Source organism: Festucalex cinctus, chromosome 16, assembly GCF_051991245.1.
Source record: "Festucalex cinctus isolate MCC-2025b chromosome 16, RoL_Fcin_1.0, whole genome shotgun sequence".
In the NCBI taxonomy this organism is placed as follows: Eukaryota; Metazoa; Chordata; class Actinopteri; order Syngnathiformes; family Syngnathidae; genus Festucalex; species Festucalex cinctus.
Genome location: NC_135426.1, coordinates 14,754,064 through 14,780,620, shown reverse-complemented (window position 1 = coordinate 14,780,620; position 26,557 = coordinate 14,754,064). Strand labels below are relative to the sequence as shown.

The 26,557-nt window shown below is 39.9% G+C and overlaps 4 protein-coding genes across 9 annotated transcripts in view; 2 read left to right on the top strand and 2 right to left on the bottom strand.

Moving 5' to 3' along the window:
• Positions 1-44: 44 nt before the first annotated feature.
• Positions 45-2,852, bottom strand: txnb (thioredoxin b). The gene is made up of 5 exons (XM_077499493.1): positions 2,679-2,852; positions 1,473-1,577; positions 1,300-1,365; positions 361-426; positions 45-276 (listed from the first exon to the last, which is right to left on the bottom strand). The coding sequence occupies exons 1-5, from the start codon at positions 2,703-2,705 to the stop codon at positions 205-207; spliced, it is 336 nt and encodes a 111-aa protein (XP_077355619.1). The 5' UTR covers positions 2,706-2,852; the 3' UTR covers positions 45-204.
• The window catches only part of poln (polymerase (DNA directed) nu), a 33,217-nt gene continuing 8,501 nt past the window's right edge, over positions 1,842-26,557 (top strand). For 3 of the 4 annotated variants that reach the window (XM_077499482.1, XM_077499481.1, XM_077499480.1), the window contains exons 1-23: positions 1,842-1,970; positions 2,789-2,885; positions 13,647-13,761; positions 14,550-14,664; positions 14,748-15,436; positions 15,527-15,567; positions 15,825-16,175; positions 16,446-16,597; positions 16,661-16,773; positions 17,038-17,168; positions 17,233-17,292; positions 17,381-17,441; positions 17,547-17,611; positions 18,466-18,549; positions 19,020-19,115; positions 19,216-19,272; positions 19,375-19,431; positions 19,509-19,574; positions 21,626-21,683; positions 22,757-22,834; positions 23,318-23,429; positions 24,234-24,316; positions 25,568-25,699. In XM_077499482.1, coding sequence (XP_077355608.1) covers positions 13,674-13,761; positions 14,550-14,664; positions 14,748-15,436; positions 15,527-15,567; positions 15,825-16,175; positions 16,446-16,597; positions 16,661-16,773; positions 17,038-17,168; positions 17,233-17,292; positions 17,381-17,441; positions 17,547-17,611; positions 18,466-18,549; positions 19,020-19,115; positions 19,216-19,272; positions 19,375-19,431; positions 19,509-19,574; positions 21,626-21,683; positions 22,757-22,834; positions 23,318-23,429; positions 24,234-24,316; positions 25,568-25,699 — 2,689 coding nt within the window. In that variant the 5' untranslated portion in view covers positions 1,842-1,970; positions 2,789-2,885; positions 13,647-13,673. The remainder of the gene's footprint in view (positions 1,971-2,788; positions 2,886-13,646; positions 13,762-14,549; positions 14,665-14,747; positions 15,437-15,526; positions 15,568-15,824; positions 16,176-16,445; positions 16,598-16,660; positions 16,774-17,037; positions 17,169-17,232; positions 17,293-17,380; positions 17,442-17,546; positions 17,612-18,465; positions 18,550-19,019; positions 19,116-19,215; positions 19,273-19,374; positions 19,432-19,508; positions 19,575-21,625; positions 21,684-22,756; positions 22,835-23,317; positions 23,430-24,233; positions 24,317-25,567; positions 25,700-26,557) is intronic. The other variant, XM_077499483.1, reaches the window with a different exon arrangement.
• Positions 4,137-8,203, bottom strand: LOC144003339 (prostaglandin reductase 1-like). 2 transcript variants are annotated; one of them, XM_077499491.1, is made up of 10 exons: positions 8,051-8,203; positions 6,820-6,947; positions 6,680-6,725; positions 6,318-6,377; positions 5,982-6,149; positions 5,551-5,824; positions 5,366-5,471; positions 5,242-5,269; positions 4,463-4,581; positions 4,137-4,372 (listed from the first exon to the last, which is right to left on the bottom strand). In XM_077499491.1, the coding sequence occupies exons 2-10, from the start codon at positions 6,923-6,925 to the stop codon at positions 4,368-4,370; spliced, it is 912 nt and encodes a 303-aa protein (XP_077355617.1). In that variant the 5' UTR covers positions 6,926-6,947; positions 8,051-8,203; the 3' UTR covers positions 4,137-4,367. The 2 variants fall into 2 exon arrangements, with proteins under 2 accessions (XP_077355617.1, XP_077355616.1); XM_077499490.1 differs by lacking the exon at positions 5,242-5,269.
• haus3 (HAUS augmin-like complex, subunit 3) lies at positions 8,160-13,179 on the top strand. Of its 2 annotated transcripts, none has more exons than XM_077499485.1 (6): positions 8,160-8,308; positions 8,812-9,774; positions 9,855-10,064; positions 10,358-10,590; positions 11,663-11,897; positions 12,733-13,179. In XM_077499485.1, the coding sequence occupies exons 2-6, from the start codon at positions 8,851-8,853 to the stop codon at positions 12,958-12,960; spliced, it is 1,830 nt and encodes a 609-aa protein (XP_077355611.1). In that variant the 5' UTR covers positions 8,160-8,308; positions 8,812-8,850; the 3' UTR covers positions 12,961-13,179. The 2 variants fall into 2 exon arrangements, with proteins under 2 accessions (XP_077355611.1, XP_077355610.1); XM_077499484.1 differs by having other exon boundaries at positions 11,663-11,948.

Here is a 26,557-nt window from a genome sequence, read left to right as displayed (position 1 = left end):
GCTGTTGTGCATTCATGATGAGAAAAAAAAAGAAAAAAAAAGTATGAAGGTTCTCAAGCTACCATTTATTAACTCTGCAAAGATGGAAACACCACACAGAATATCATATTTGAGCAAGTGTTTCATTGAACTGACTTTGTCAGTTGTTCAAACACAAGACATGCACTGAATCAACAGGATGGATGCTGGGTGGAATTAAGATTGTTATTGTGGTTTACTGTGTTTTGCGATTAAGTCCTTTAATTTGTCTGCGTTGGCCCCAGAGAACAACTCGATCTGTAAAAATAACAAACAAATATGAAATACAAAATGATAAACACAACAACTCTTGACAAGTTGACACAAACATGTTATGCTTACCCTCTCTCCATTCCTATAAAAGTGGAATGTGGGCATGCAGCTGATGTCAAATTTAGCAGTGATTTCCTGGAAAGTACATGTGGAAATCAGTCAAGGTGCAACTGTCACTTTTTTTTTCCCAGTCCTAAACAAACTCTTGCGACTACAGTTGAAGTTTACGTCACTGGTTAACCCTCTGGACTTGTTCAGTTGTACCATCCAATATGGTTGGTAATTTTTGGCTGCGACTGTAATTGTGGGGGAATGTTTATTTTTTATTTCTTTTGCTAAATAAAGTTTTGAACATTAGTTCTGATGATTATTATAATTTTGTAACTTCAAATCAACTTTGTTTGTACAAAGCACAGGTTGGAAAAAAAACATATTGCTGCCACACCAGAAAAAAAACTTGATCAATTTCATGTTTTAAAGTGATAACTCATGTTAAAACATTAAACTTAACTTGTCTTTTTTTCCTGATGTGGCAGAAATTTGCTGCTGCAAGAAAACAAAGTTTTTTGTTTTGTTTTTTAATTAGGTATTTTATGAAAATGTTTTATTCAACTTCCACTTCCTAGATTTAAAAAAAAATATATATATATATATATATATATATATATATATATTCTCTGTGGTCAGAGGGAATCTCCACAACTAAAAATCAAAATTGTGTCATTCATACTCCATAGAACAGTAATTTGTTTAATCTATTTTCAGAAACTAATATTACAGAGGAATTGCTCCCTTATCCAAAAATTGATAATACATGGGTTTCAATTAACTAACAGTGACCACAATAACAGAGCCTAGAGATACAAATGGATGTAAACAGTATAAAGAGCTCAAGTTGGAAATAAAAACCAAATGAAAACCTCCACCTTGGAAAAACTTTCATTACATTTACATTAAGATTCTTAACATTTTATGAACACTCCAGCTTCTAAGCAATAGATAGCTTACGTCACACTTATCCACATCGACTTTAAGGAAAATCACGTCTGCGTACTCCGACTGTTTTGACGCTGCCTACAAGAGAAACCAACATATGAGCTTTTGTTTTGCCATCTTTACATATTCGACGGAGAATAAATGCAACTTCATCAAAAATTTGGCGGGCGCCATCATCAACTCACTTCAAAAACTGGGCCGATCATTTTACAGGGTCCACACCACACGGCTGTGAAGTCCACCACAATGAGCTTGTCTCCACTGTTTTTCAGGTAACCCTCAAACTCTTCCTGGAATCAAGAAATGGGATATAGTAAGAGGATGAACAAATAAATGCAGCACAAACTAAAGATGCCAAAACGCTATGAAAGCATTGTAAAAGTCATTCTACAACATTATAATAAATAAATAAATAAAAAGCCGTTTACATATTTTGCCCAAAATTGTATAGTCAATTAAAAAATAAATAATAAAACAGTCCACATAATTTGTCAAAACTTGGATAGCCGATTTCTCCGGCTGACCACGAACGCAACGTGACGTCAGCACGAGGTGATGACCAGGTTCGATCTCCATTTTGAGGTAATTCATCATCATTTGGATGACGGCCATCTCGCTTCTAATAACTTAAGTCGATCCTAGACACGCACTGAGCGAGATGAACCGCAAGCAAATTGATTAGGGTGAGTTTTTAAAAGAAGAAAAAACATTTGAATGACATATTTAGCAGCATATTGTAGTTGACTAATCAAGTTTTTGTTTTTAAAGGGGAAAAATTAAAGTACTGTATCCCGTTTTGCCGCCTCAACAGGTCGACATTTTTTTTTTTTTTTTTTTAAATACATATAGATATTAAATTCTGACTTTCACGGGTCAAAACTAGTTAAAATTAACTTTTATTGTCGTCGTTAACATTATTTGGATTAGAATTGCCGTGTGTCTGGAAAAGTTAGGGTGAAGCCAGTGCCACCTGCGTGTGCCGGTGACGAAAGCGTCAGCGTTAGCTTTAGCGTTAGCATTAGCATTACTGTTAGCTCCCATAACCGGACACGGCCCCAATGTGCTCGAGTCTATCCAATGCCTCCTGAGTTATCTCCCTTAACTCTGCTGAGCTGCTTTTATTAATTCCGTTTTTAATATTAACGACACACTTTGCGCCTTTTATATATGTTCAATCTACTCTAATAATTACTTTTATGTAATTACTTCGCTTCGAGGTCTGAACCATTACTCCCGTAGTTAACGTGACAGCTGAAAGTCCACTACTTACAATAAATTGTTGCAAAGGGTGGGAAGTGGGAGAAATCGTGAAGACATGCGAAATTAGGCTATTTTGGGTGAGTATAAACAAAAGCAAGGATTCAAAATAGATTGACGAAAAACTAACTTACCAAGGATTCAATGCAGACAAAAACCATGGCGACTGTTGGCGGGGGAAAATACACCTCGTTTCTGCAAAACGCTTAACAGCGAAATGGAAAATGACTCAGTTTCTGCGCAGGCTCGACTGCTCCTTTGCAAGACACTCCTCCCTGCTTCAAGTTCAACACAGCTACAGGAGGAAGTCGTGCTACGTTCCAAAATAAAAGTGAACTACGGCAAGTATCAATAGTCAATTCCAACCATCGGTTATTGCTATGTGTATGCTCAGTGCCTTTTAATGAAGGGTATACAGCCAGCACATACTTAAAAAAAAAAAAAATCTTGTTTTTTTAAAAAATCCAGTTTTTTTTCTTTTGCCATTACTTTGCTGGCTCCTCTAGAAGAGTTCAACACGTGGTTGCAACCTGAAGGCCAACGAATAATAAACACTGAAATGTAACTACATGCACATGCATACCTCACAGGTTAGTTTTTTCCCCACACATAGGTCTAATTACACAGGGTGCCATCTACACTTTTTTTTGTTTTAGTCATTTGAGTTTTGTTAATGTCATACAAGCTCAGAACCTATATTTTATTGCATAATATTCCAAATGAATCACATTTGATTTCCCAGCATATGAAAGGACAAGTTTACACACATCAGCTCTGCCCCAACAACCACACAACCAAGTGGTTCAATTAACTATAATAAATGAACAGCATCTTTGGTAACCGTGGTGACGAGCCTCTCATCACCCCCTGCTGAGATTGAAATCAGCCTAAAATGACAGGCAACACAACGATGGTCCACTTTAGCAGGAGGCTTTAATCATTAATGATGGTTGTAATCTGTGGTATATTATGTATTTGACATATCCTTTATTTATCCAAGTAAGGCGATTTAGAAGCAAATACAAATAATTAAGACAGCAATACTGTGTTACACACCTTTAGGAATTATGGCCAAAAAGTGATTTGGTTTCAACTGTATTTTTGCTAAATGTAACCGGAAGTTTGTTTGTTTTGTTTAAATAAAATATGGTTTCTGTCTTGCTAGCCTACCACTGCCCAGACACATTATGTTGGCTTGTTGACAGCCTGCCTGACTAATATTCCTCTCATCTTTTGTCAATTTTAGAGCAATGTCCAGTTGTTAGAAATTGTGCCATTGTTTCTGTACTTCATGGTGACTGTTTTTACTGACTTCCATTGGATATTTAATACCTTGGAACTTCTTTTGTACATTTCTAACTGATACTTTTGAATGAGATCCCTCACAATGGTGGAAAAAGTTTGGAATTTGTCGTAGTGTCAATTTTTTTTTAAATATATGGAACAAAAACCTTGCATCTGGACAACAATTTGGGTGAGTATTACTTCTTATTTCCACTGTAGGTGTGCCAAGCTTGTGACATCATATCCAAAAAGACTTAAGGCTATAATTGCTGGCAATTGCATCATCATAGTATTGCGCAAAGGCTGTGAAAAGTTCAACGTGATTTATTAGTTTTGTAAATTTTCAATACATTTTCAAAAATGTCAACAGCAACAAAAACCTTGGGTTATTATTATTATTGCTCTTCTGTGGTTTCGAAAGTTGGATTTCACATCAGACAGCCACAATTGCCTTGCCGGTGTTTTCTCCTCGCAGCATTCCCATGAATGCCGCCGGCATGTTTTCAAAGCCTTTGGTGACGTGCTCGCGGCTGTGCAGTTTACCCTGTGAGGCGGAAACAAAAAAACTATAATTATTTACGAGGTGGGAAGAACACCAGGAAATCGAACAGCAACATGTTTTTCAGTGACAAACCTCTTTCAACCAGCCCATGAGCCTCCTGATGGACTCCGGGTGCTTTCGTTCCCATCTGCTTTGCAAGAAGCCCTCCATCTTGAGCTGCTTGACGATCATGGTCATCTGAGGATACGAGCCTGTCAAAATGACAAATACAAAATGGCTCCTGATAGGTTCCTCTCTTAGTTTTTCATTAATTTAGCTGTTTTTCTTCAATTAGGTTAGTTCAATCATATATTCATTTACCTCATAAAATAATTCATTTATTGTCACTAATAAAAATGGTAAAAAAAACAAAAAAAACAGACTTATTTAATTAAGTCTGTAAGTAATTATAGTAAAAAAAAAAGTATATTAACCATGAAATTTAATTACTCAAAAAATAAATTTTGCATACAAATTTACACTTTCTTTCAACTGCATTGTATTCCCATCATATTTGTTGGATTAATTCAGTCAATATACTTTTTTATTTTTTTTAGATCCTCAACAATAAACCTCTAATTTCCACAAAAAAAGGTCGTTGGCTCAAAAAAATTACACATTTCTTTTTAAATACATAAGTGAACTAATTCCACTGTAATTGTGAAATAATTAAAATTACATGTGAAAAAATTAATGATAATTTTATTAACCATAATTTTACATTTACCTTTTTATTTTCCCAACAAAATAATGCAATTAAAAACTTGAATTAAACTACTTTACATACACATTGTTAATTTAACCTCATCTATGAATGATATTGCTCTTATTTATATGTAATTTAAAAACTTGTTTGTCCACCTCTGCCTTACTTTATCAGAAGCACAATGTCGCCCCCTACTGAAAAGAAAATTGCAAAGCGGTGACATACTGTCAGATGCAAAATAGACAGTTGTTCTTGTAATGAAGTCACTCAATTGAAAGAGGAGTACATACCTGTCTGAGCCTCAGTGTCATTGTATGTGGCTATACTTCCACACACGGCTATTCTTCCAAACTCTTTCATCTGTGATATGGCAGCACTTGAAAAAGGGCCTCCCACCTGAAGAGTAATAAATCGAAATTAGCGCAAAAAAAAAAAAAAAAAAGTCATTCGAAAGCTATGATGAGCATTGACTCACATTTTCAAAAAAGCAGTCATATCCGTCGGGGGCCGCCTTCCTCAGAGCTTCCTCCAGGGAGGCAACCGTTTTGTAGTTGAAGGCCTCGTCGAAGCCCAGCTCTTTGAGGAAGGCCACCTTGGCATCGGACCCCGCTGAACCGACCACCCTGCAGCCCTTCAGTTTGGCGATCTGCCCCACCACCGAGCCCACCGCCCCGGCCGCCGCGTTCACCAGCAAGGTTTCGCCCGATTTCAGCTCCAGGACTTCCTCGATTCCGTACAGAGCCGTCAACCTGGTGCGGTAAGAATTGCACCTTTTATCTTTGTGGGTTTATTGAGTTTAGATTTTCTAATTCTTTGTTCAATACATTAGAATGAAATCATTATTTGTTTTATTTTTTTGTGCTTGGTGTAAGATGTTTCTGAACCACTTTACAACACCTTCCTTACCCAGGCATGCCGACAGTGCCCAGCGCCAAGGACAACGAAACGTCCCGTGGCCATTCGGTCATGACTGGGACGAGGTCGGACCCGTCCGACACAGTGTGTGTCCTCCATCCACCACGCCCGACGACGTGGGCCCCTACGGGAAACGCTGTGTTTTTGCTCTGGACCACTCTACAGAACAACAAAGCGGAAAAGAACTTTGAAGCTTTCTGGAAAAATGTGAGTGAGTAATTCAAAACATTCTAATTCCATCCCAATGAGTCAGCCTGTTTGTTTCTCTGCATCTGCTCTAAACCATATGTGCAAGATGTGCTCTCCCCCAAATGTTGTGCTCCTTACTTGGCCACTTGGGTTCCGATCATCACATCTCCTTCTTTCATGCGAACGCGGCTAAACGGCCTAAGGAGACAAAAATGGCGTTGATACATTTGGCGACACAGACTTTCAACTCACATTATTAATCACTTTAAAATAGGATACAACAATTTTGAAAAATTATATAACTGCATCTGTTGTTGCGATTGCAATTGAATAAGAAATTATTTTTTTCAAGATCCTCTTCCTATGTATTTTTAAACAAATACAAGCAATAAATAAATATGTATTAATAAACAATATCAGCTTTAGATATAGAGATTTAGAAATGTTTAAAAATGAATTCTAAAGGCAACAGCATTTAGAATCAACTTCTTTTCACCCACCTCATGTAAGGGTCAACACTCAGAAACAACGCCTCCAAAAGTACCTCTGAAATAAAGCAAACAGAGAACTGCGATGTCAAATCGACACAAGGACGTCAGTTTAATATTTTAAAGTCAAATAAAATAAAAAAAAGTCGTACGTCCATCTTTAGGTTCTGGGAGCTCCTCCTCTTTGAGCTGGAAGTCGCTTTGCTTGGGGAAGCCGTCGAAATGTTTGGTCAGGATCCATGTCTTAGCTCGAACCATGTTTCAGTGTTTGGGTCAGCACCTGGAGGATAACAAGATGGACCCCGCACTAGTATTAAGTAACACTTTATAATGCAATGCCAAAAATATGATACTAACGAGAGAGGAATTCCACAGGTTTAACCAGGGATGGACAAAGTATGGCCCACTCAATTCTTTAATCCAGTCTTCTATTTCTTGCAATAATGTAGCAGTTTTTTAAACTGCATTGGAACATTAAAATGTATTATTCAATTTGCGGTTTATCGTAAATAATAAGGCTTGACCGATATGGATTTTTTGAGACCGATGCCAAGTATTTTGCAGAATAAAATTCCAATAGCTGACTTCTTTGGTCCCTTAACACATAAAACAATAAAGATATTAATTCCAGACATAATATTTGACTGCTTTACAATACTTTATCCTTTAGCATTTGTTTAGTTTGACAGTAGAGAGAAAAAAAACCAGTAATGTTTAATTTATTTATTTTTGCTGGTTGTTATTTGGTTTGGGGTGTTTGAATGTCATTATCTCCCTCTTTTGTTCTGTAAAGAAAACATTGTTTAAAAAAAATCTAAAACATTAATTTTCTTTTATTAAATAATTTGTTAATTATCGTGAAATTGCAAATGATAACAATTTTAAGTAAACATGAATTTGATTATTAATAAAATAGTTCACCTACTACAATACAGAAATGTGCATGTATTTTATTTCATATAAAGATGGAGTAATTATTATTAAATAAGTAGTTATTGAAATAAGAAAATAAACACCTCGCAAACAACCTTCACCTGGTTGGCTTAGAAGCCAATACTAAAAAATAAAAGTTTACAGATCCACATGCTTATGAACTGGCATACTGGCTCATTTCTCCGCTTAAAAATCCCATGTGGTTCTTGAGAACAAATCTGAACATTCCTGGGTTAAACTAATGGCATGTACAGTAAAAAAAAAAAACAAACAAAAAAAAAAAAAAACGTGAGATGTTTAGCGGGCGCGTTTTAAACAATACATAGAAAATGCGATTTAGCAGGGTTACATAGAAAATGCGATTTAACAGGGTCCTCATAAAATTACACCGAGAAATCATCAAAAAACTTAAACGTTCCACTTTCCCCGAGTAATCTTGTTTTTCCTTACCAGTTATTGTCGACTGTAGTGCGAGGACGATGGGAGTTCTGATTTGAGGATTGTGGCGATTTCTATTTGAGGGAGTTAAAAGGGGCGAAACACGAGCGGAAAAATAAATGGTTAGTTCGCACGCGGTTGGTCGAAAGCAGTGCACGTCATCCGTCGACGTCGTCTCCTGTTGATGACGTATGGTGCATGAATTTGGCGCGCGCTTCAAGTGGTGACTGGTGACTTGCTAGCTGCTAACTTGAGTCCGTGGAATAAATTGTGAGTACTGTTACTGTAGTGTTCATAGACTTGAAATGAAAGAATGTCACGCGCAAAACAGCGTCCCTTCGACGTTACCGTCAGGAGCAATGTTAATTAGTTTTGTCATTTCGTTACTTGTTTATTTTTACTGTAGTTTAATGGGTGGAATGCACCGCTTTCTTTGGGTAGTGCTTCTCAACTGCTGCCAGTTGTCACTAAGCACAATGGGGGGAACAAAACAAAAGAACCGTAATGTTCTTGAACATAAACACCCATGTTTGAAGTGCCTCCCTCATAAACTGAAAATGAGCCTGCATGCACAACGATGAATACAGTATAGTCAAATGATCACAATTGCACAAAATACAACCATAAAATTGGACATGTCTTGAGGTGTTACAGCAGTTTGGTCAGCTCTGTTGTTGTTGTTTTTTTGTTTTGTTTCTTTAAATGTTTTTATAAATAAATTGGATTGGAACGAAAACAGACGTTAACACTGTTTGTAACATCCTTATTGTTAGGAACCTCCCATCCAGCTGTGCAACAACAACATATGTGCCATGTTAAACGGTGAACAGTTTGTGGAGGCCATGGCTCGCCTGGACTATCCCGACGCATCTTCACTAGAGGCTTCTGAATTTGACTGGCTTTTCAACAGTTCCCCGGAAACCCTTCACTTCTTACGTTTTGTCTGTCAGAGCCTGAACCAGAGTAATGTTTTGACCACAGAGGATGTACGGGCTTATGAGGAACTCCAGAAGAGTGGCAAGCCCATCCTGGACGAGGCAGCCTTAGTCAAGGTCCTAAAAACCATTGGACCATCCGAAGAAAGCAGTGCAGCTGAGGAGGGTGTGACCGTAAAAGATTTAGAAGCAGAGCTCCAAGCACTAATTAAGGAAAAAGCGCTGAAGCAGCAGCGTTGCAAGAGGCTGCAGGCCATGGCTGCTTCTCGCGTGGATGTCGACCTCCGATTCGTCGCCGAACTTGAGAGCGCTGCATCCCAACTAAAGGAGGCTAATGCGTTTCTCAGAGCTGAGAATGCGAATACTAATGCAGAGCTCCAAAGCTTTGCAGACGAGGTGGGCGAGCTGGTATCGCACCTTTCCGTTCAGCCGGAGGCCGCACACGCATCCGCCAGCAGAAGGCACGAGCCTCTTCTTTCTCAGCTCTCTCTGAATCCGTATCTACAACAAGAGGAGCGCAACACCAAGACGCTCTCCGCTTTCACTAGGAAGCACTTCTTCGCAGACCTTGTTGAGACCTCTTGCTCAGAGCACTTCCAGGTGTTGGATCTCAGCTCTTGTGAGGGTAAAGAGGAAAAGGAGGACAAAGAAAAGAGTGAAGTGGAACAAAGGAGAACTGAAATGGGCAGACTTCAGCGAGCGCACATCGTTGCCCAGCACCAGCTGATGCAAGCCACCGCAGAAGAGAAAAGCGTCAAGGCCGGGCTGGACTGGTTGTCTGAAAAGTCCTCAAGCATCAAGGTAAACACCACGACTAGAATGTATTGGACAGTTCAGTGCATCAGCGTCACTTCTTTTGGTTGACCTTTTTGCCCTACCAGAGCATTTCCAACTCAGCCTCGCTTCACATGCGTGAGGCAGCCTCTAGGATGGAATTGCAAGCCGTGGAGATGGAAATCCAAACTCTGCTCCACGGACCGGTTCCCCCTGCCCTTCGGGAGTCTGCCCGGCTGCTCAATGTGCCAGTGGTGAAGGGAGACCTGGCCCTGCAACTGGCCAGGCAGAACTATCTTACAACCCGACAGGATGAGGTTTGTTAGCGAAATGGCCTCTTGTGTATTCTTAAAAAATACTGAGCAAGGATGCTGGCATGTATGGTCCCGATTTTCAACCCATTAATGTAAGAATTAATTACTTCTTTTTTACTCCCCATTTTATAATGCTTTTGGCTCAGTGATGCATATTCAAATTTTTTAAAAATATGCAGTGTACTGTGTATCGCAGATGTCTCTTTGTCTTTAGTTACTGTAACTTGTGCATATACCCACTAACAGTATGAAAAAGAAAATGAAATAATAAAATTGGTGTCAAATTTTCCTACCAGGTATGTGATCATCTCCTCCGCCAGAAGGCCTCCTTCGATGTCCTCCACTTGGCTCAGCAGATTGAGTTAAGAAAGTGGGGAGGCTGCCTGAGCCATTTAACCAATGTGAACAGCAGGCTTGTCAAGGAACGTGAAGCCACGTCCCTCAGATTTGAGGCTCTGGCACATCCCGAGCTAGCATTAAGCATGAAGCCCAACCCACTCATCACTTGCAAGGACACCACTTTCAGAAGGTAAGGTGATTATATATTATATATATTGTACTCGTGGCAGATACACCGAACATCTCAGTTGATAAATATCACTTCAACATTACCTTTCTTGACACCAATTAACTCATTTGCTCCCCAAAACGTATATGTTCTATTTTAAATATTATCATGCTCCCAAAGATGTATTTAAACGTTTTTTTATTTATTGATTATTATTATTATTTTTAGGCTAGAGCTTACAAAAGGCTTTGATGCAGCCTCTGAACTGAAGGGAATGCTTGAAGCAATTGTAGTTATTACAAAAACAGCCTGCGGATGGCAGCAGAGCATAACAGATCAACAGGGCCGTGTTGCAAGTAACTCTTTCCCCCACTGTTTTAAGCAGATTTGCGAATAATGGTGAAACTTAGCTATATTCCCATGCTAATTGCTGCAAAACAGAAACCGATAGAAATTGACCTTTTATTTCCTGATGAAAGAAGAGACTCTAATCTTTCTTTTGGTAGGTTCCATGTTGTGATAGCAATAGAACACAATATTCTGTTGACCTTGCAAAAGTAGTCAAAATCCAGTAAAACAGCCGGGAGAGAAGGGGATTGCTTCCGTGAAAATGACTGGGAGTGAATTAGTTAATAGCATACTATTAGCCAGGGCTTTGGTGACATCATGTAGACACTCAGCAAATTCAAGTTGTACATGTTTCAGAGATTTTGCAGAGTGTTGACTATGAGCAGGATTACAAAAATACTGCTGTGTGGCTTACTATATTGTTTGTCATAAATGTTAAAGAAGGGTTTTAATTCAAGGTTAATAAGGTTTATATTTGTATATGAATTCCACAAGATGGCAGCAAAGCACTGTTTTTGTTGAAATTAAACTTTTCAACTCCCATCATAGTTCCCTGACACCCAGATTTGATGATGTGAAAAGCACTATTTTTGCTAAATGATACTCCTCAAGATTTTGGTCCCGAGCTTAGATCCACAGTTATTTGCCTGGCAACACATTTACAGCAATGCTTCTGTAATTTACCAACCATTAGGTGGTGCAACAAGATAGTTTTCTCACTTGTATAACCACTCTTCTCCCCTAGACTCCTGCAGATCCTTCAACAGGATTCCTCCCATGGGAGAATAGAGCCTTTTCAGACATACGAGGCATTGGACCAGGCTGCTTGTGGCCTGGCAAACAACCTTAAGGTGTCACATGAAGCGCTGGCAGCGACCGGCCGGGACCAGTACTTCACAGTGGCTCAACTTCAAGGCCACTGTGAGGCCCTTCACGGGGCTGTTACCACTGAGTTCCGGCAGCTGGTCTTAGGGCCACAGGTATGTCCTACAGCCGCTGCTGACCAGGAGCTCCTCTGTCCTAATGCACAGGTGGGTTGGTTTTTGTTTTGTTATGCACATTCTCTTCCTTTCCACCAAACTACAATACTTTTCAGAAGAAATCCCGAATGTAAGTTAGACTTTTAAATGACTCTTGGTGTGGGAAGCTGGTGGCACAATGTTCCCTTTTTTGAGGCACTTTCACCGTACCAACAAGTATGTCCAGTCGAGACACAAATGTAAAGAAGGGAACACACGTATTTTTGCCATCTTAATTTTATAATGTGAAATACCCCACACATAGTGGGGGGGTGCACTGTGCACTTAATGGTCTTAACAGTGTTTGGTGTATTGGCCTGTGAGAGGCAATCTGGGGCCACAGTGTATCTAGACTACTATAGACCACACACAAAGGGGAGTTGTAGTATTGTAAATATTGAACAGGTTCACCATTTACAGTTGTCTGACAAACATGTTTTTCGAGGATCACTCATAACAAACCCCACAGTCATTCATGATAGTCGTCCAGAGACATCCGACAATCAGGCTTTTTCTGACTTTAATCAGTTTACTGTAGATCTGATTATCAGTATGTGTTTGCTCCAATAAACATTGAACCATTTTCTAAGCAGATAACAGAGGACAAATCACGTGTAACACACACCACACCGCAGGATAATCACTCAGGATAATTTTACGAAGACATCATCTGACAATCAGGCTTTTGATCAGACAAAATCAGCGCTGATAGTCAGTATGTCACAGTGGGGTTATAGCATGAAAGTTGACTTATGATCTCTGATTTTGCATCTTATTTCCCATCCGCTGTCCACAGGAGGTGATGGAAAAACTCAAAGAAGCCGAATTGTTGCTGCAGCATTTACAAAAGGCCATCCAGGAAATCACAGGCAAGGTCAAAACGAAGCGTTCCCAGCTGGAGCACAGTTCTCTCCTCAGACGAGAGAGGGAGCTCTACATCTGCTTCCACTTGGATGTCAAACTCCTGCAGAAAGTTGTTGAAGACCTGGAGCGACAAATGAACCTGACAAGAGGAAACCCATAGAGTTGTCAAGGGAAATGAATGCATGGCCACCATGTTGATTTTGACATTCTGCTTTTGCGTTAAAATAAATTCTGTTAAGATAACTGTTAACCTTTATATGAGTGTGATTGTTCGTGGGTTTGAAATGTCTAAGTCTTATGGTAAATAAAGCACTTGTTATTGTTTTCTCGTTGATGGATTGGAAATAAATTACTTTGCAATTTCATTTATAAGCTGAAATCTTGTATTATATATTTCATCCATTCGCTGAACCGCATATACTCACTAGCCAAACATCTTTTTTTCTTTTTTTTTTAATTAATAAGTGTACAATTGTTCTCATAAGTTTACACACCAAAAGTGTTGATAAACTTTCACATCCAATTGTGCAAAAGTTAGATGTCCCTTAAAAACAAAATGTTTTGAATCATCACCAAAATTCACATGCACATCTCTACTCATGTCACCTTCAGCCTCTGAAAATATCAAAACGATAACCACAGCATTTTGGATTCTATGGGCATTCAGCCTTTTTCTCACCATGCAGTGCTCACAGGTTTACATATCCCCAAGGGTATGTAAGCTTTCAAGTACTGTACAACTGTTTTATTTTTTTGCTATGGAGTGATAGACAACTCAATAGACAGATTCCTTCTGTTTTTTTTTTTGCATGTAGCAAATAAAGATAATTGTGCATTCTGTTGTAGATATAAGAATACAACGGCACAATCAAGATGGAGAAACCCAGCACCAAAAGTCTTTCCATCACTGAGCAGAAGTTCCGGGATGGTCTGCTGACTGACTTGGAAGAAATTGACCCAAGTCAGTGGGATTTGAAGACATAGTTGGTTCTTTGTCATACATATCACAAAAACTTCATCTACCTGCTGTATTGCAGATTTTTTTTCCTTTTTGTGAAACGTATCTACTAGTCTTGTGGAAATCATTTAAGGAAAAGATAAAACCTACTACTATGGGAAGGCAGCGTTATAAGTATCTTTTGGAGTTGTCAAAACATCCATTTCGGAAACTTGAAATACTGTATAGCATGAAATTGCTTCTTTGCCCAAAACTTGATATGATTTAATCAAATAGATGATTTTGGTAATTACTCAATAAGACCAAAATCCCCAACCTTAGGAAATTACCTGAGATGTTTGTGTTATTGGTTCAGAAAAGAAGGTTGGACAGTGGACACAAATGGCTAGCATACAGCCCAAGGGTTAATATGCAACTACATGTAAAAGCTCTCCAAAGCCCAAACTATATCCAAGTTAATTAAATTCAAAGAAACAATTATGAGCAACGTCAAACTGATTTACAACTGGTGTACATCTCTCATAAAAGACAATTTGGTACATATCACGATGCATTGGCTGCAAAACAATTCAAGGATGCAACAATTCTAAAATGTAACAATTTCGTTTGTCAAATCAAAACAGAATTTTCCAATTTGAATCAGTATTGGTTACACCCTGGGAAACTATGCAAAAAAAAAAAAAGAATTAGAAGAAGGCAAATGTTTCCACTGTGCTGTACACTGCTTGTACTATGGAGAGAAATCCAAAGTAAAATGACTTTAATTATGATTATTTATTTATTGCGCTTAGATCCTGACTTTGCCTTGGCAACAATACCTGTGGGAGTCAATCCGAGCAACCAAATGGACACCGAGGCTTCCAGCACTTTGAAGGAGACCATGGAAGAAAGGATGGACACACAATGGTACAGTAAATGAAATCAGTCAAACATATTTTTGTGGGTCAAAAAGACAGCAGTTAAAAAAAAAAATTGTCATTGCCTCCCAGCAGTGCAACTGGGCCAGGGGTCCTGGACAGTAATCCTTCTCCAATCGATACCGGCTATGATATTGAGGTCAATCAGACACAATATAATGCAGTGATGGATTCAGAGGATATGGAGATGGATTTAGGACTCCCATGGCTGGATGAAATCTTCAATGAGCATTTTGAAATTGTAACATGGCTAACTGACAACATGGAAGATAATGAGAGAGAAAACCTCTCACCTCCACATACTGACTTAAATAAGGGTCCACATAAACTAAGTGTGGATGTGGGAGGGAACGACCCTATGCGGTGTGACAAAATTAGCAGTAGTCCTCCTCCTATGGTTAAGGTTTCCACCTTTGTTAAGCAGGTCACACTCGATTTTGGAATCCCTTCTGCAGACATGGACATAACTTCGCCGGAAGATAGATTTGAGAAAAATCTTTCTGAGAATTCAACATGGACAAATTACAACTGGGAAGATGCTGCGATAAAACCCCACCTGCTTCCAAGAACTGACAAATATAAGCAGCTGTCTCCAGCGAGTGCATATAAGTGTAAGGCAGAGAGCGACCTTGACTGTAGTCTCAAGATTACGGATGCACAACTTAATAGTGGCAGTTCCAAAACAGACGTGAAATGCCCCACTCGTAAACCACTGGTAGACCGCACCAACTTGATGGAAACTAAATCCCATACCAACACAGGTTAGCATGAGTCATTTCCTTTCACATATGCAATAAATCTGTTTAGCAACAAACATAATTTGAAAAATGCTCTGACTTTCTCTTTTTCAGGGAAGTCATTGAGAAAATCCTGCTCAAAAGGATTGCTGAAAGTGAGTGTCGATTTGGAATCTCACATTACAGTATTACAAGACCTGAGATTCAAAATGTTTGCTTTGAAAGGGATTAGGGTTTTATTTCCATGATGCACACATAAATCAATGCAAGATTAGCAAGGCTCCCAGTGTACAAAGTACATACTTGTTTGCAAATACTGAAAAGTAGAAGTATTAATTTGACTGCTTTACTCAAGTTAAAAAAAAATGTTAGTAGTGTAATAATAACACTGTGGTTTTCTTTTTTTGTTTAGGGCCAGAAAAGCTCCTCCTCGAAGCGAAAACGCAAGTTGCTCCAGTCAAAAAATTCTCCAGCAATGTCACACGATGACACTTGGCAGAGGCCCATCCATTCATCACCAGTCTCCAAACCAGCTACTCACACTCAACGACAAATGATGTTTACTTACAGCGACGGTGCCTCCACCAGTGCCTCCAACCTTGACTGGCTGGTCGAAATTTTGAAAAGGGACCCTAAAGTGAAGAGCACTGAGGTGCTGAACCAAAATGAGAAAATGCAGATGATGCAGAATGTTAAGCAGGCTAACGCACTAGTGCTAACTTTGGTGTACGAGGATGGCACCACACAGTTGCAGTCAGAAGAGGTAAGCAGGGTGCATTTTTTTTTTTAGGCTAGCCATCTTAGAATTACAATCTCAATCAATTTGCTTGTAGAAAAGCAATTTCTAAGATTCCATTGGCCATTAATGGTAGTTACGACTGTAAAATTGTTGTGCCCCCCCCCCCCCCCCCCAAAAAAAAAAAAAAAAAATTCAATCATCTGTGTCATCATTGTCAAATCACCCAGTCCTAATTTGTTCTGACAGAAATTGACTGTTTTTAAATGTGATCTGTGCTTCTGCTACACTCCGCAGGATTTTGACCGGCCAGTGTGTGGCCTCCTTCTACTTCTCATGAATGATGTGGACAGCAGCCATAAGATGAAGTCGCTCAGCCAAAACGACCTCCTGCTGTACCATAAACTGGCCTGCTGTCAGACACAAGCCCAACAGCAGATTTTCACAAGGTATGTTAGTGCGCTGTCCCATGTGCTTGTAGAAGTATATTTTTGCTTTTTGTACATCCTCAGAGACCTGCTGCTACTGATACTGTCACGAGACGCCGTCACAGTGTGCTACGGAGCCAAGGATTTGCTTACCGCGGCTCTGCAGTTGTGCAGACAACACCTCAGCTGGAAACAAGGCATAGCAAACACGCATCTAAACTGGGGGCTCTCAAACTTTTTGGGTCCAGAGACCCCTTATAATCCTAATAACAATTAAACGTGAAATTGTTTTGCGCACCCCCAAGATACAGCTTGCGGACCCTCGAGGGCCAAAGTGCCCCAGTTTGAGAAGCAATGATCTAGACCGTTTGACACGAATTATTTCATATCTTTATTGAATCTCACCACAATTTGTTGTGCTTGTGAAGTAACATGTACCTTAGTATTTGTGTCACCTCTAGTGTCAGGCTGCCTTATCCAGGACCCTCAGTTGGCAGGGTGGCTACTGGACCCTGAAGATCCTTGCACCTGCTTCGAGTGCCTCCTTCAGAAATACAAATGCAAAAGCCTGTCTCCTGAATCCACTGCCAATGTAAGCCTCTTTAAATTCATGTTGTCATCGTGACCCACAGAACAACTTCATGCTTCCATCCCAGGTCTTCTCAGAGCTCTATTCCCTCTACTACCTGAACAAGAAGCTTTGTGCTGAAATATGGGTAAAAAAAAAAAAAATTCTTTCTCGTTGTCGTTCTCTTTGAATTTCACTCACATATACTCATGTATTATGTTCATGTGTGTTTTCAGTGCCAGGGCCTTTGGAAGATGTACGCAGACATTGAGCTGAAAATGATTCCAATTCTAGCAGGTGATTGGTGATCACTTGTCCTTTGGGTTCATTGCTCGGCTCTCAAATTATTTCACAGTTGTGAATGTGCCATGCTTGTGTTTAATGCGCGTGTATTTTTTTCAGCCATGGAGAGCCATTGCATCCAGATGGACAAAGATGCGTTGGACAATATGTCACACTTGCTGAATGTAAGCAGACAAAAGCAACAAGCGTTATGTCATCGCTATTTTTCCACAGTTGTGCGACACAGACAAAAGATGGCCGTGATCATTCACTTCATCACATCTTGTGAGTCACGACATGGATGTGACTTTAGAGGGAACAGGTCTTGTGTTGCGTTTCTATAAATAGGATGAAAATTCTCAAGTTTGTGTGTGTGTGTGGGGGTCAAGAAGGAGCATCACTGTCTGCCTTGGCCAAAGTGCTGAGTCAGATGTGTTTACACGAGCATCCGGGTGTTGTTTGCAGCAGGGCTTTCAAGGTCATCTCTGATCCTATGAAGCCTGCTTCTTTCTGTGTGTTCGTGTTTGTGTGCGTTGAATCCATTGCCGAAGGCCTCGTATTTAATATTGATGAGGCAATCTGGAACTTGCTGTGGGGTGAAAAAGAGGTTTTAGATTTTGGCCTCAAGTCTGAAAAGTCTCCATGGGGTGCGTGTTTATGTTTTAGAGTTCTTCCAACACTATATACCAAATCTCATTTAGTTGTGTTCCCTGTACATGTGCATATTAATAGGATGCGCAAAAAAAAAAAAAAAAATCTCAAAGACCCATGCATGAAAAACAACAGGCAGTCACCATTTTGGTGTGACGCAGCCACTCGGGTATCAGATATCATGAAAAGAAAAAAATTAGCTCTCCGGCGCCGAGACAGTTTCCACCAATCGACATCAAATTAGAGGAAGATGTCTATCATAAGAGGATGCACAAAAAAGTCGGGCATTTTGGTTTGTTTGTGTTCCACTTCAGTCAGAATCACACTTTTCTGCTGCGTGGTTGCCACTCCTGTTGTTGTTTTTATTTTATGCTGTTGTCTCTAACAGACTAAGATGAGCCAGTTGGAGCATGACGCCCATCTAGCTGCTGGAGAACATTTCCTGCTCACCAGCACTATCCAGATCCGAGAAGTCAGTAACTCGATGTGTCGGAGTGGGTTTGAACACTCATAGCGCAAATAATTTTGACTGTTGTTTGATTCATCTGCAGCTGATTTAATTGTCTTAAGTTGTTTAAGTTTTCTTTTCAAATGCATTAACACGCTCCATCATAAAACAAATTCCAACATATGACAAAGGTGAAAAAAAAAAAAATCTGAAATCAGGCGATTTTTGTCCAGTTTTCTCTCTACTGTAAAGCTAAACAAAAACTTAAGAGCAAAGTATTGTTTAATTTTTAAAGTAAAATGTTCTGCCTGTAATCCATATTTATATTCTCATTGTTGTATGATTATGGCACCCAAAAAAAGATATTTTCTTCATTTTTTTTAAATTAATCATGGGAATTTCATTCTGTCATATATCAGCATCAGCCTAAAAAAAAAATCTGTATCAGTCGTCAGGCCCTAGTGTTGTTTTTATTTTCCTTCTCAATGTAAAAGGTTCTCTTTGAGAAACTGCGCCTACATGAGCGCTTGAACAGGATGACGCTTCCCTGTAACATCGCCACACGGGAGGATACTGCATCAAATAAAACAGTACAGTACAACTCTACATTTGTTAACAAAAAAAAAAAAAAAAAAAAAAAAAAAAGAATGAAATCTTTTTTAAAAGACTAATCCTCTGTCTTTGTTGCAGTTGCAGATGTACCGGGGCCTGCATCCTCTACCAGACATTATTTTAGAGCACAGAAAAGTATGTCATGGTTGGGTGTCACTATCCTAATCTTAATAGTTTGAGGATAAACTTGACTTTGATTCCTCTGCTAGTTACTAACGTCTGCATTGTTTCCGTCAGATTAATCAAGTCAAGCTGAACTTTGTCGACTCTACTTACATGTACGTGATTACTCAGGTGAGCCCGTTTGATGTGGCACATCTTGTATGTAAACAAGCAGAATCCCTCCTTGTTCACTCTTGAAAACTCCGCAGGGCTACATCTCCCCAAGTTGGTCGCAGACGAGTGTGGTGACGGGCAAAATCGTCTCATCAAAGCCAGTAAGTGCTGAATTCTATGAGGCTGAATTGCAGCAGTTAGAGTTTATCCACCGCAATACAACCCCAATATATTTCTGATTTTTTTGTGTGGAATGAATCTGCCTTGTCTTGTCTGTTGTTGAAATCTCCACTGCATTGCAAAAATTGTCATTCATTGCGTTTTACTAGTGCACAACCAATTAATCAGCCAGGTTGGTTATATCAGCTGATGATATGCCTTTTCAAAATTGTAAAAATCAGATGGTGTTTGACCGATTAAACATCAATATTATCCTACTTCATCAATAAACAGTAAATGCTGTTCATTTGATGTCAGCAAGAAGTAAATGATATGCATGGCTAACAGAATGTTATCCTGTGTGCATTATATCCTAATATATGTTGATAAGATTTATGGTTATATTCATGGTTAGAGTGTATTTTCAGTGTGTTACTAGCAAAATTTATATATTTAACTGCTAACTCATTTTGTGTGTTAAGATGACCTTCTGCATGGCTGATAGAACTCAATGAATGGGGGTTCATTGCGTTTGTCTTAATGGCGTATTTTCTGCTGGGCATTTTAGATATTGATGTACTTTTGCCATGGCATGCATAGTTATCAGTCTTTGTGCATGTTTTCAGCAATTATCTTTTGAAAGAAATCTCTGAATTCATGTTTAAAGTGTTCTTCGGGGTTGTTTTGCTGAGGAAAGATTTCCTAACCTCCACCCTCCCCTACTTGATCTGTTTTTAGATCTCCTGGAAGTCAAAGTTTAACTGTTACTACTGAGTCATAATGCCCACTACCTCCCACCCAACTCCATTTTTTTTTATTGCTAGGTCAGCACCAATCTAACTGCTAATGTGGCGCAGAGGGAGCCTTAGCCTTTGTAATTGCAACGTGAAGCAAATACAAATGTGTGTGTGTGTGTGTTTTTTTTTTATGTGCATATGTCCTATGAAGAGTCATTTAATCGAAAAAGGGACTAAATTGCCAACACTGCCCTCCAGAAGTACTTCAGCTCCATCTGTTTAGTCAAATTTCCATTTATTTACTTTCTCTGACTGCCTCTTATCCCCGAGACTACTGGTTTGTATTGTTGCCACTGTTGCACATTTGCATTGTTGTTTGTTGTGTGTCCACACCCTGCCTCTGCAGTCCTTCCTCACCGACCCTTGCCTCTGTCACTCCCTCCCTATGTCTGCTGAATAATAAATGAGGTGCGGAAGCAGAGTATTTCCCCCTTCTCCGGCTAACACATTAAGGGTCAAAGCGAGCGCATGTAGGTGTGTCCCTTTCCTTAGCACAACATCCATGTTTCTAAAGGTGGATGCAGGGAGATTGGTGATTGAAATGAAATTGCTGAGTCCACCTTTTTACATCAGAGCGCGTGCAGTGTAACTGATCACTTTTCTGTTGAGCTTGCTTTGCAGAAAAAAAAAAGCTGCCCATGTAACTGTTTGTACCTGCAGCATTTTTCTCAGATTACTCCGGACTGGGCTAATGATTAGAGCACCGTTGCTATTTAAAGATGCGTCCGAAAGTCTTGAATAATAAAATATCCAGTGCAATGTATCATCTTACACTTCCTGCTTGTAGAGTCTCAAAAATCCAATTTAATTACAAAGACATGGTGTCCCAAATAATTCGACATGAAAAAATTCACTTTAATATTTAGAGTATAATATCACATTTTAATCTCATCAATTGTACTCCATTTATTTTTAAGGGCAGGAATCATGTGAAGTGTTGGAATCACAGTTCGTCTATACAGTATTTAGAGTTTGAACTAAAATGTAGTGCATGAAGTCCATAAGTGAAAATGCCTTTACTGTATTGTCTTTGTGGGCGCTCATACCCATCCCCTCCCCCTCCTCTCCCTAATTATCCCTATGGTTGGGTTCTTGTTTGTCTTTCCACATTTGTGGTGAGTTGGCACTGTAAAGCTGACATGACTTCAAATATCTGTCAATCCAATCAGAAGACTATTGGAGAGTCGACTGTATCTGCTTTTTTGCCTTTTTTTTTTTTTTTTAAACATAATTTCTGTTTGTTTACCCCACACTAGAATTTCGAAACCATTCCAGGAGAGACGCTTAAGATCACCTTGATGCCTCAGGTCAAAGGTAAGGAGCACAATGTATGTCTTAGGGGTGCTCACTCCATTCTTTAATACGGCTCTGGTTCATTGATTTATTACAAATAATAGAATAATGTAACTCTTATTATGTATTTGATTACATGAGGTTCGTTAATTATAACAAAATGAATGCATTGCGCACAAATGTTATTGCCGCACTCACGCAGTCTTAAAATCTGCTTGTTTTGCTGGTAGTAAAGATGAGTGACTATGTATCTTTTTTGTCCGTATCCACGTGGCAAACGCTTAATTGACCTGTTTGTGCAGGAATAAAGCATCCATTCCGTTTCCTCCATCTGTCGGCATGGCCAGGCCACGTTATTTGACACGCAGGGCCACGCTCAGCTCTTTTTCTGGATGTGGATGTGTGCGTAGTGATTCATAGGCGCTAACATCAGCACCTCTGCTCGCCGCCGAAAGCTGCTTGTCATCAAATCGTTCTTCTCATTTCCCCCTCAATCCTCCTCCTATCCCTCCTTTCCCTCCATCAGCACCCCGGCATCCTCACGTCCGATTTCCTCCACTGTCAGTAAACCTTGATGTTGTGTTGTCATGTTAATGTAGCATCATCAGCACCAAGGCCAGCAGAGGAGATGCAAGCAGTGTTCACAAGGGATGAATTACAATTATTTTTCCTCAGTGTTGTGATTACGAGTTAATATGCTTTTTTTTCTCAAGATCCTCTTCCCTTGTATTTTTTTTAACAAACACAAGAATAAAATCTGTACTGTATTACAAAAAACACCAGAATTATTATACATAAATGTTTTGATCTTATAGCCCCTGTTTATTCCATCCCCAAGATTCATCGATCAATCAACCATGCTCGATTTTACCTTTCTCTATTTGTCTTTTTTTTTTTTTTTTTTTTTTTTACATTGCTAAAGGTTTCGAGAAATAAAGAGCCTACCGTATATTGTCGAAAGTATTGATATGTTTTCAAATGTAAGGTGCAAAATCAAAACATTGCCTGAAAAAAAGTATAGATACCAGAAAAAATATACTTCAGTACATCAACAAAGTATTCCCGCTTTTCATTTCTGACTTTATTCTCCACAGGAAGCGAGCCAGATGTGAAGAGGGTTAATCCTCGGGCCATATACATCCCTGAAAAAGACTGGACATTTGTTGTCGCAGGTAATGTAATGACACAGTGTTAGATACACCAACAAGAGTGACAACGTTTCACACAATTACAAAAGCAAAGATATAAAGCCACGGTAGGGTGCACACAGTTTTGCAACCCAAACAAGCGTACTCACACATTGTGGAGTCAGAGGCCAAGTTGCCATGGAAACAACTCCTTCAGGGAAGCCCTCACTTGGCCATCCTCTCCGTGTCCTTCACTAACTTATGAGAAAGCACTATCCAATTGCCAGTGTCCTGAGGAAAGGTTCAACTCAGAGGCACGTCAAAAGTTATAACGCGTGTCAGAATGTTATGCAAAGACACACTACGAGTGCTTCTATATTCTGATTTACATTGCTTTGTTCAGGGAGAATTTACAATGACGATATTTAACCCTAGCACCAGGCGGTTGATTCACTGCGTATTTATTATTTGAATCATTCTTCTGACAAAAGAAGAGTCATATAATGCATTAACGTGTGATATTTTCAGGCTTCTGCCAACTGGAGCCGCGACTTCTGGCTCACTTCTCCGGTGACGTCGAACTGCTCCGCCTTGTTACTGACCCTGAGGCTGATGTCTATGCTGTTTTAGCCTCTGAATGGTGGGTTTAACATAAATGAAAGGTTATATATATATATTTTTTTAAATCTCGCATCTCTATGTGGGATAAATCAGTGCCGAAGTGATGTGCAACAGCCAATTTGACTATTTCACTATGACGTAGACTGTTTCTTTAAAATTTAGCATGATTATGCAAACTGAGCTTCCAACTGTGATAGGCGCCTGTGCTGTTGCTCATCCAGCAGGAGGCAGTATACATCCAATACTATTTAACAGCGGAATCCTTGATCCTAAGAGCCTGAGCCTGGTGTCAAAGTTTAAAGGTCACTTGTTCTCAGCCTTTACAGATCCTTTAGCATTACATTTTGGAAACCTTTTAAGAACTTTCCCCCAGAGTCTTTTAGTACATACCACAGGTGTCAAACTCATGTCAATGTACCAGTAGGTTTCTTGCATACAGTTCTTCTTCGAACCATAGGATAAAAAAATTCAGGGGCAAGCAGTACTAACAGATACACAAGCATGTGTTTATAGGACAAAGCTTGAGGAAATGCAGCCTGACATTGATACACTGATGAGCGGTGGCAGCACCCCGTCAGCACTCCAGAAACGCCACTTTGGAGAGGTGTCATGTCATCTCACCCTGTCAGATGCTTCCTCACATCACAACTCATTGCTGTCTCTGTCCTTTCCTGACTACTACATGTTCATTCCCTATCCTGATGACCTTCCCTATTCTAGGTCCTAATCTACTTTCCTTCATTGTAAACATATAATTTCAATCACATGAACGTTTGATTCCCCGTGTGATATCATTGATATTCATTTCAGTTGTCTGTTTCAGGAAGGAAAAGCTCCTGCTTGAGGTGACGTCAGAGGACGTAGAGGAAGTCAAGCGCGTCATGTCCTCCATTTTATATGGGACCGGTTAGTACAAATGATATCTATTTTTTATAGAGCTTGGATTAATTAAGGCCATGGGTGAGCTGGAGCCTGTACCAGCTGAGTTTTGGGTAAAAGAGGAGGTACACCCTGAAAAACTCCACAAAGGTTTGCATGAAGGTTCAAGCCTCGACCTGACCATGCTTCCATTTTAGCACAAACCCATCCCATCATAGTGAAAATATAATTGCACTTTGTGCACATGTTACACAAGTATGTTTCTTTCATATTGTGTAAATAAGGATGAACGGATAATGGGCCCTCGTGGTCTGTATAGAATTTTGTGTGTGTGTGTGTCTCACCAGTGACCTATTTATGGTCCTCACACGTGCTTTTTCTTATGAGTGCACATGGACTCTTGTTCATGACATCTCGGTGACATGCAACAGCCGTGTTGATGTTGCCGCGTGTAATTGCTATAACTCTGGCCAGACACAGGTTCTATGATGAACGAGGTTACAATGCTGCTTCTGCAAAACATGAAGGACTGCAGAAGGAAGAAGATGAGGGTGATTGTAAGGGAGAGGGGTTATGGTGCCCAGTGAACGTGGGGAGGGGGATTTGGGTTAACAGAAGATAAATAGTTGGAGCTCCTGATCAGCATAGACAGACAGCTCCTGGTGGAGGGATGTGTTGCCGTGGAGACAGAATACTAAGATGAAGCATTCTCTGCAGGACACTAATCAGGCCAGGGAGGAGGGGCAGATCTGTGCTACACACAGAGTCAACTACAACCAGTCATGCCCTGAGATACGAGTGACCTGACTTAATTATTATTATTATTTTTAGATACAAGCTGTCATTCATTCAAGCACTATATGGTGACAGTGACCTTCATTCCACTCGCCTCACAATACGCAGCGGTTTAGTAAATATTGACCACTTCATCAAAAAAAAAAAAAAAGGCTTCAAGCTGTTTAATGCCATTTCTAGTTTACTGTCATGCTAAACAAAGAATTACAGGTACATATAGCTTTGCCTCAAAAAAGTCCTCTTAGCTTAAAGCTAACAAATAATGAAAAGCACCGTTGGCATATTACTGGTTCCACAGTAGCGCTTTCACAGTTGCCTTTTTAAATATGGAACAATATTCAGTACTTGATTCGAATTGATTGGTGGGGCCCTAATCATTGCATCCAAATAGAATATCTGATCTTTCTCAAAATTGTCTTCAACGTAGTTGGAAGCACAGAGTTGTCAAAAACGTATTGCTCATACTTATTTTCCCTTCTGCAGGTCGTGCTTGCCTAGCTACCACCTTAGGGGTGAAATCACTGCGTGCCCGCAGATTCCAAGACAACTTTTTCCTGAAATTCCCAAAAGTGAAGTCCTTCACGCTGGCACTTATCCAGCAGTGCCGTAAACAAGGTGCGTTTGTTTTCTCCCCCAAGGTTGAGCTTGTTTAGGACCCAGGTTTCGACCAACACTTTGCAATGTTCTTGGCTGAGGAAGTAGATGCACACATATTGGCAGCCGAAAGATAAACTGCCGCAGGTCAATACTGTTTACTGCATATTGGACTTGAACTGCCAACACAGCACACCTGAGACTTGAACACACTCGACTCACAAAATACTGTTAAGGCTGCACTTAACAGAAGTGTGTCAACAATCTGTCATTTTAATTGCATAATGAATAGAAGTGGGCAACATGTTGCATGGGGTGGTTAACGCATCTGCATCACATTTGAGACATCCTGGATACGAATTTTGTCTTCCTTCCAAATTCTTGGGTTAAATTGTGACTTTTTGACCATTATGCGTAAATGAGAGTGATAGAAAGAAATGTAGACTATGAGTCCAAAACATTCCAACTCACACCCCAAAATGCTGTTAAGTCTGCACTTAGCAGAAGAAGCGAGTGTGTACGTATTTGCTAGGAGTTTTATCTCCGCTGTGTGTGACTCAGGGAGATTCTGGAAATCCCTTTCGTTCACACAGATGCACTTCCATACATAAACATACAGGATAATACAGTGACAGCAAGCACATTCCAGCGTCACTCACAGCCATACCACTGCACACATGGAAGCAAAATTCGCGGCCTCAAAGTGTGCCGCTGTTGCCCAGTACTAAGGTCATGACCTCTGCAAAAAGGCCCATGCAGGTTGTCACGGGTCAGCGGAGGGGTTTTGTGTTCGCCGGTAACTGTTGTGAGCTCACTTCCTACGTATTTGGCCGTGAAAGTGTGTGTGCGCGTGTGCACGTGCACATAAATGGGAAGAGG

What these genes read in the sequence shown, in the direction of transcription:
- txnb (XM_077499493.1), bottom strand. Translation starts at nt 2,705, where the DNA reads ATGGTTTTTGTCTGCATTGAATCCTTG. An exon ending in TTGTCTGCATTGAATCCTTG is followed by an intron (nt 1,578 to 2,678) that starts GTAAGTTAGTTT and finishes TCTTGATTCCAG; the next exon opens with GAAGAGTTTGAGGGTTACCT. An exon ending in TCGATGTGGATAAGTGTGAC is followed by an intron (nt 427 to 1,299) that starts GTAAGCTATCTA and finishes TGTACTTTCCAG; the next exon opens with GAAATCACTGCTAAATTTGA.
- LOC144003339 (XM_077499490.1), bottom strand. Translation starts at nt 6,925, where the DNA reads ATGGTTCGAGCTAAGACATGGATCCTGACCAAACATTTCGACGGCTTC. An exon ending in AGTGTTGACCCTTACATGAG is followed by an intron (nt 6,378 to 6,679) that starts GTGGGTGAAAAG and finishes TTGTCTCCTTAG; the next exon opens with GCCGTTTAGCCGCGTTCGCA. An exon ending in ATGACTGCTTTTTTGAAAAT is followed by an intron (nt 5,472 to 5,550) that starts GTGAGTCAATGC and finishes ATTACTCTTCAG; the next exon opens with GTGGGAGGCCCTTTTTCAAG.
- haus3 (XM_077499484.1), top strand. Translation starts at nt 8,851, where the DNA reads ATGTTAAACGGTGAACAGTTTGTGGAGGCCATGGCTCGCCTGGACTAT. An exon ending in AAAAGTCCTCAAGCATCAAG is followed by an intron (nt 9,775 to 9,854) that starts GTAAACACCACG and finishes TTGCCCTACCAG; the next exon opens with AGCATTTCCAACTCAGCCTC. An exon ending in TCCTCTGTCCTAATGCACAG is followed by an intron (nt 11,949 to 12,732) that starts GTGGGTTGGTTT and finishes CGCTGTCCACAG; the next exon opens with GAGGTGATGGAAAAACTCAA.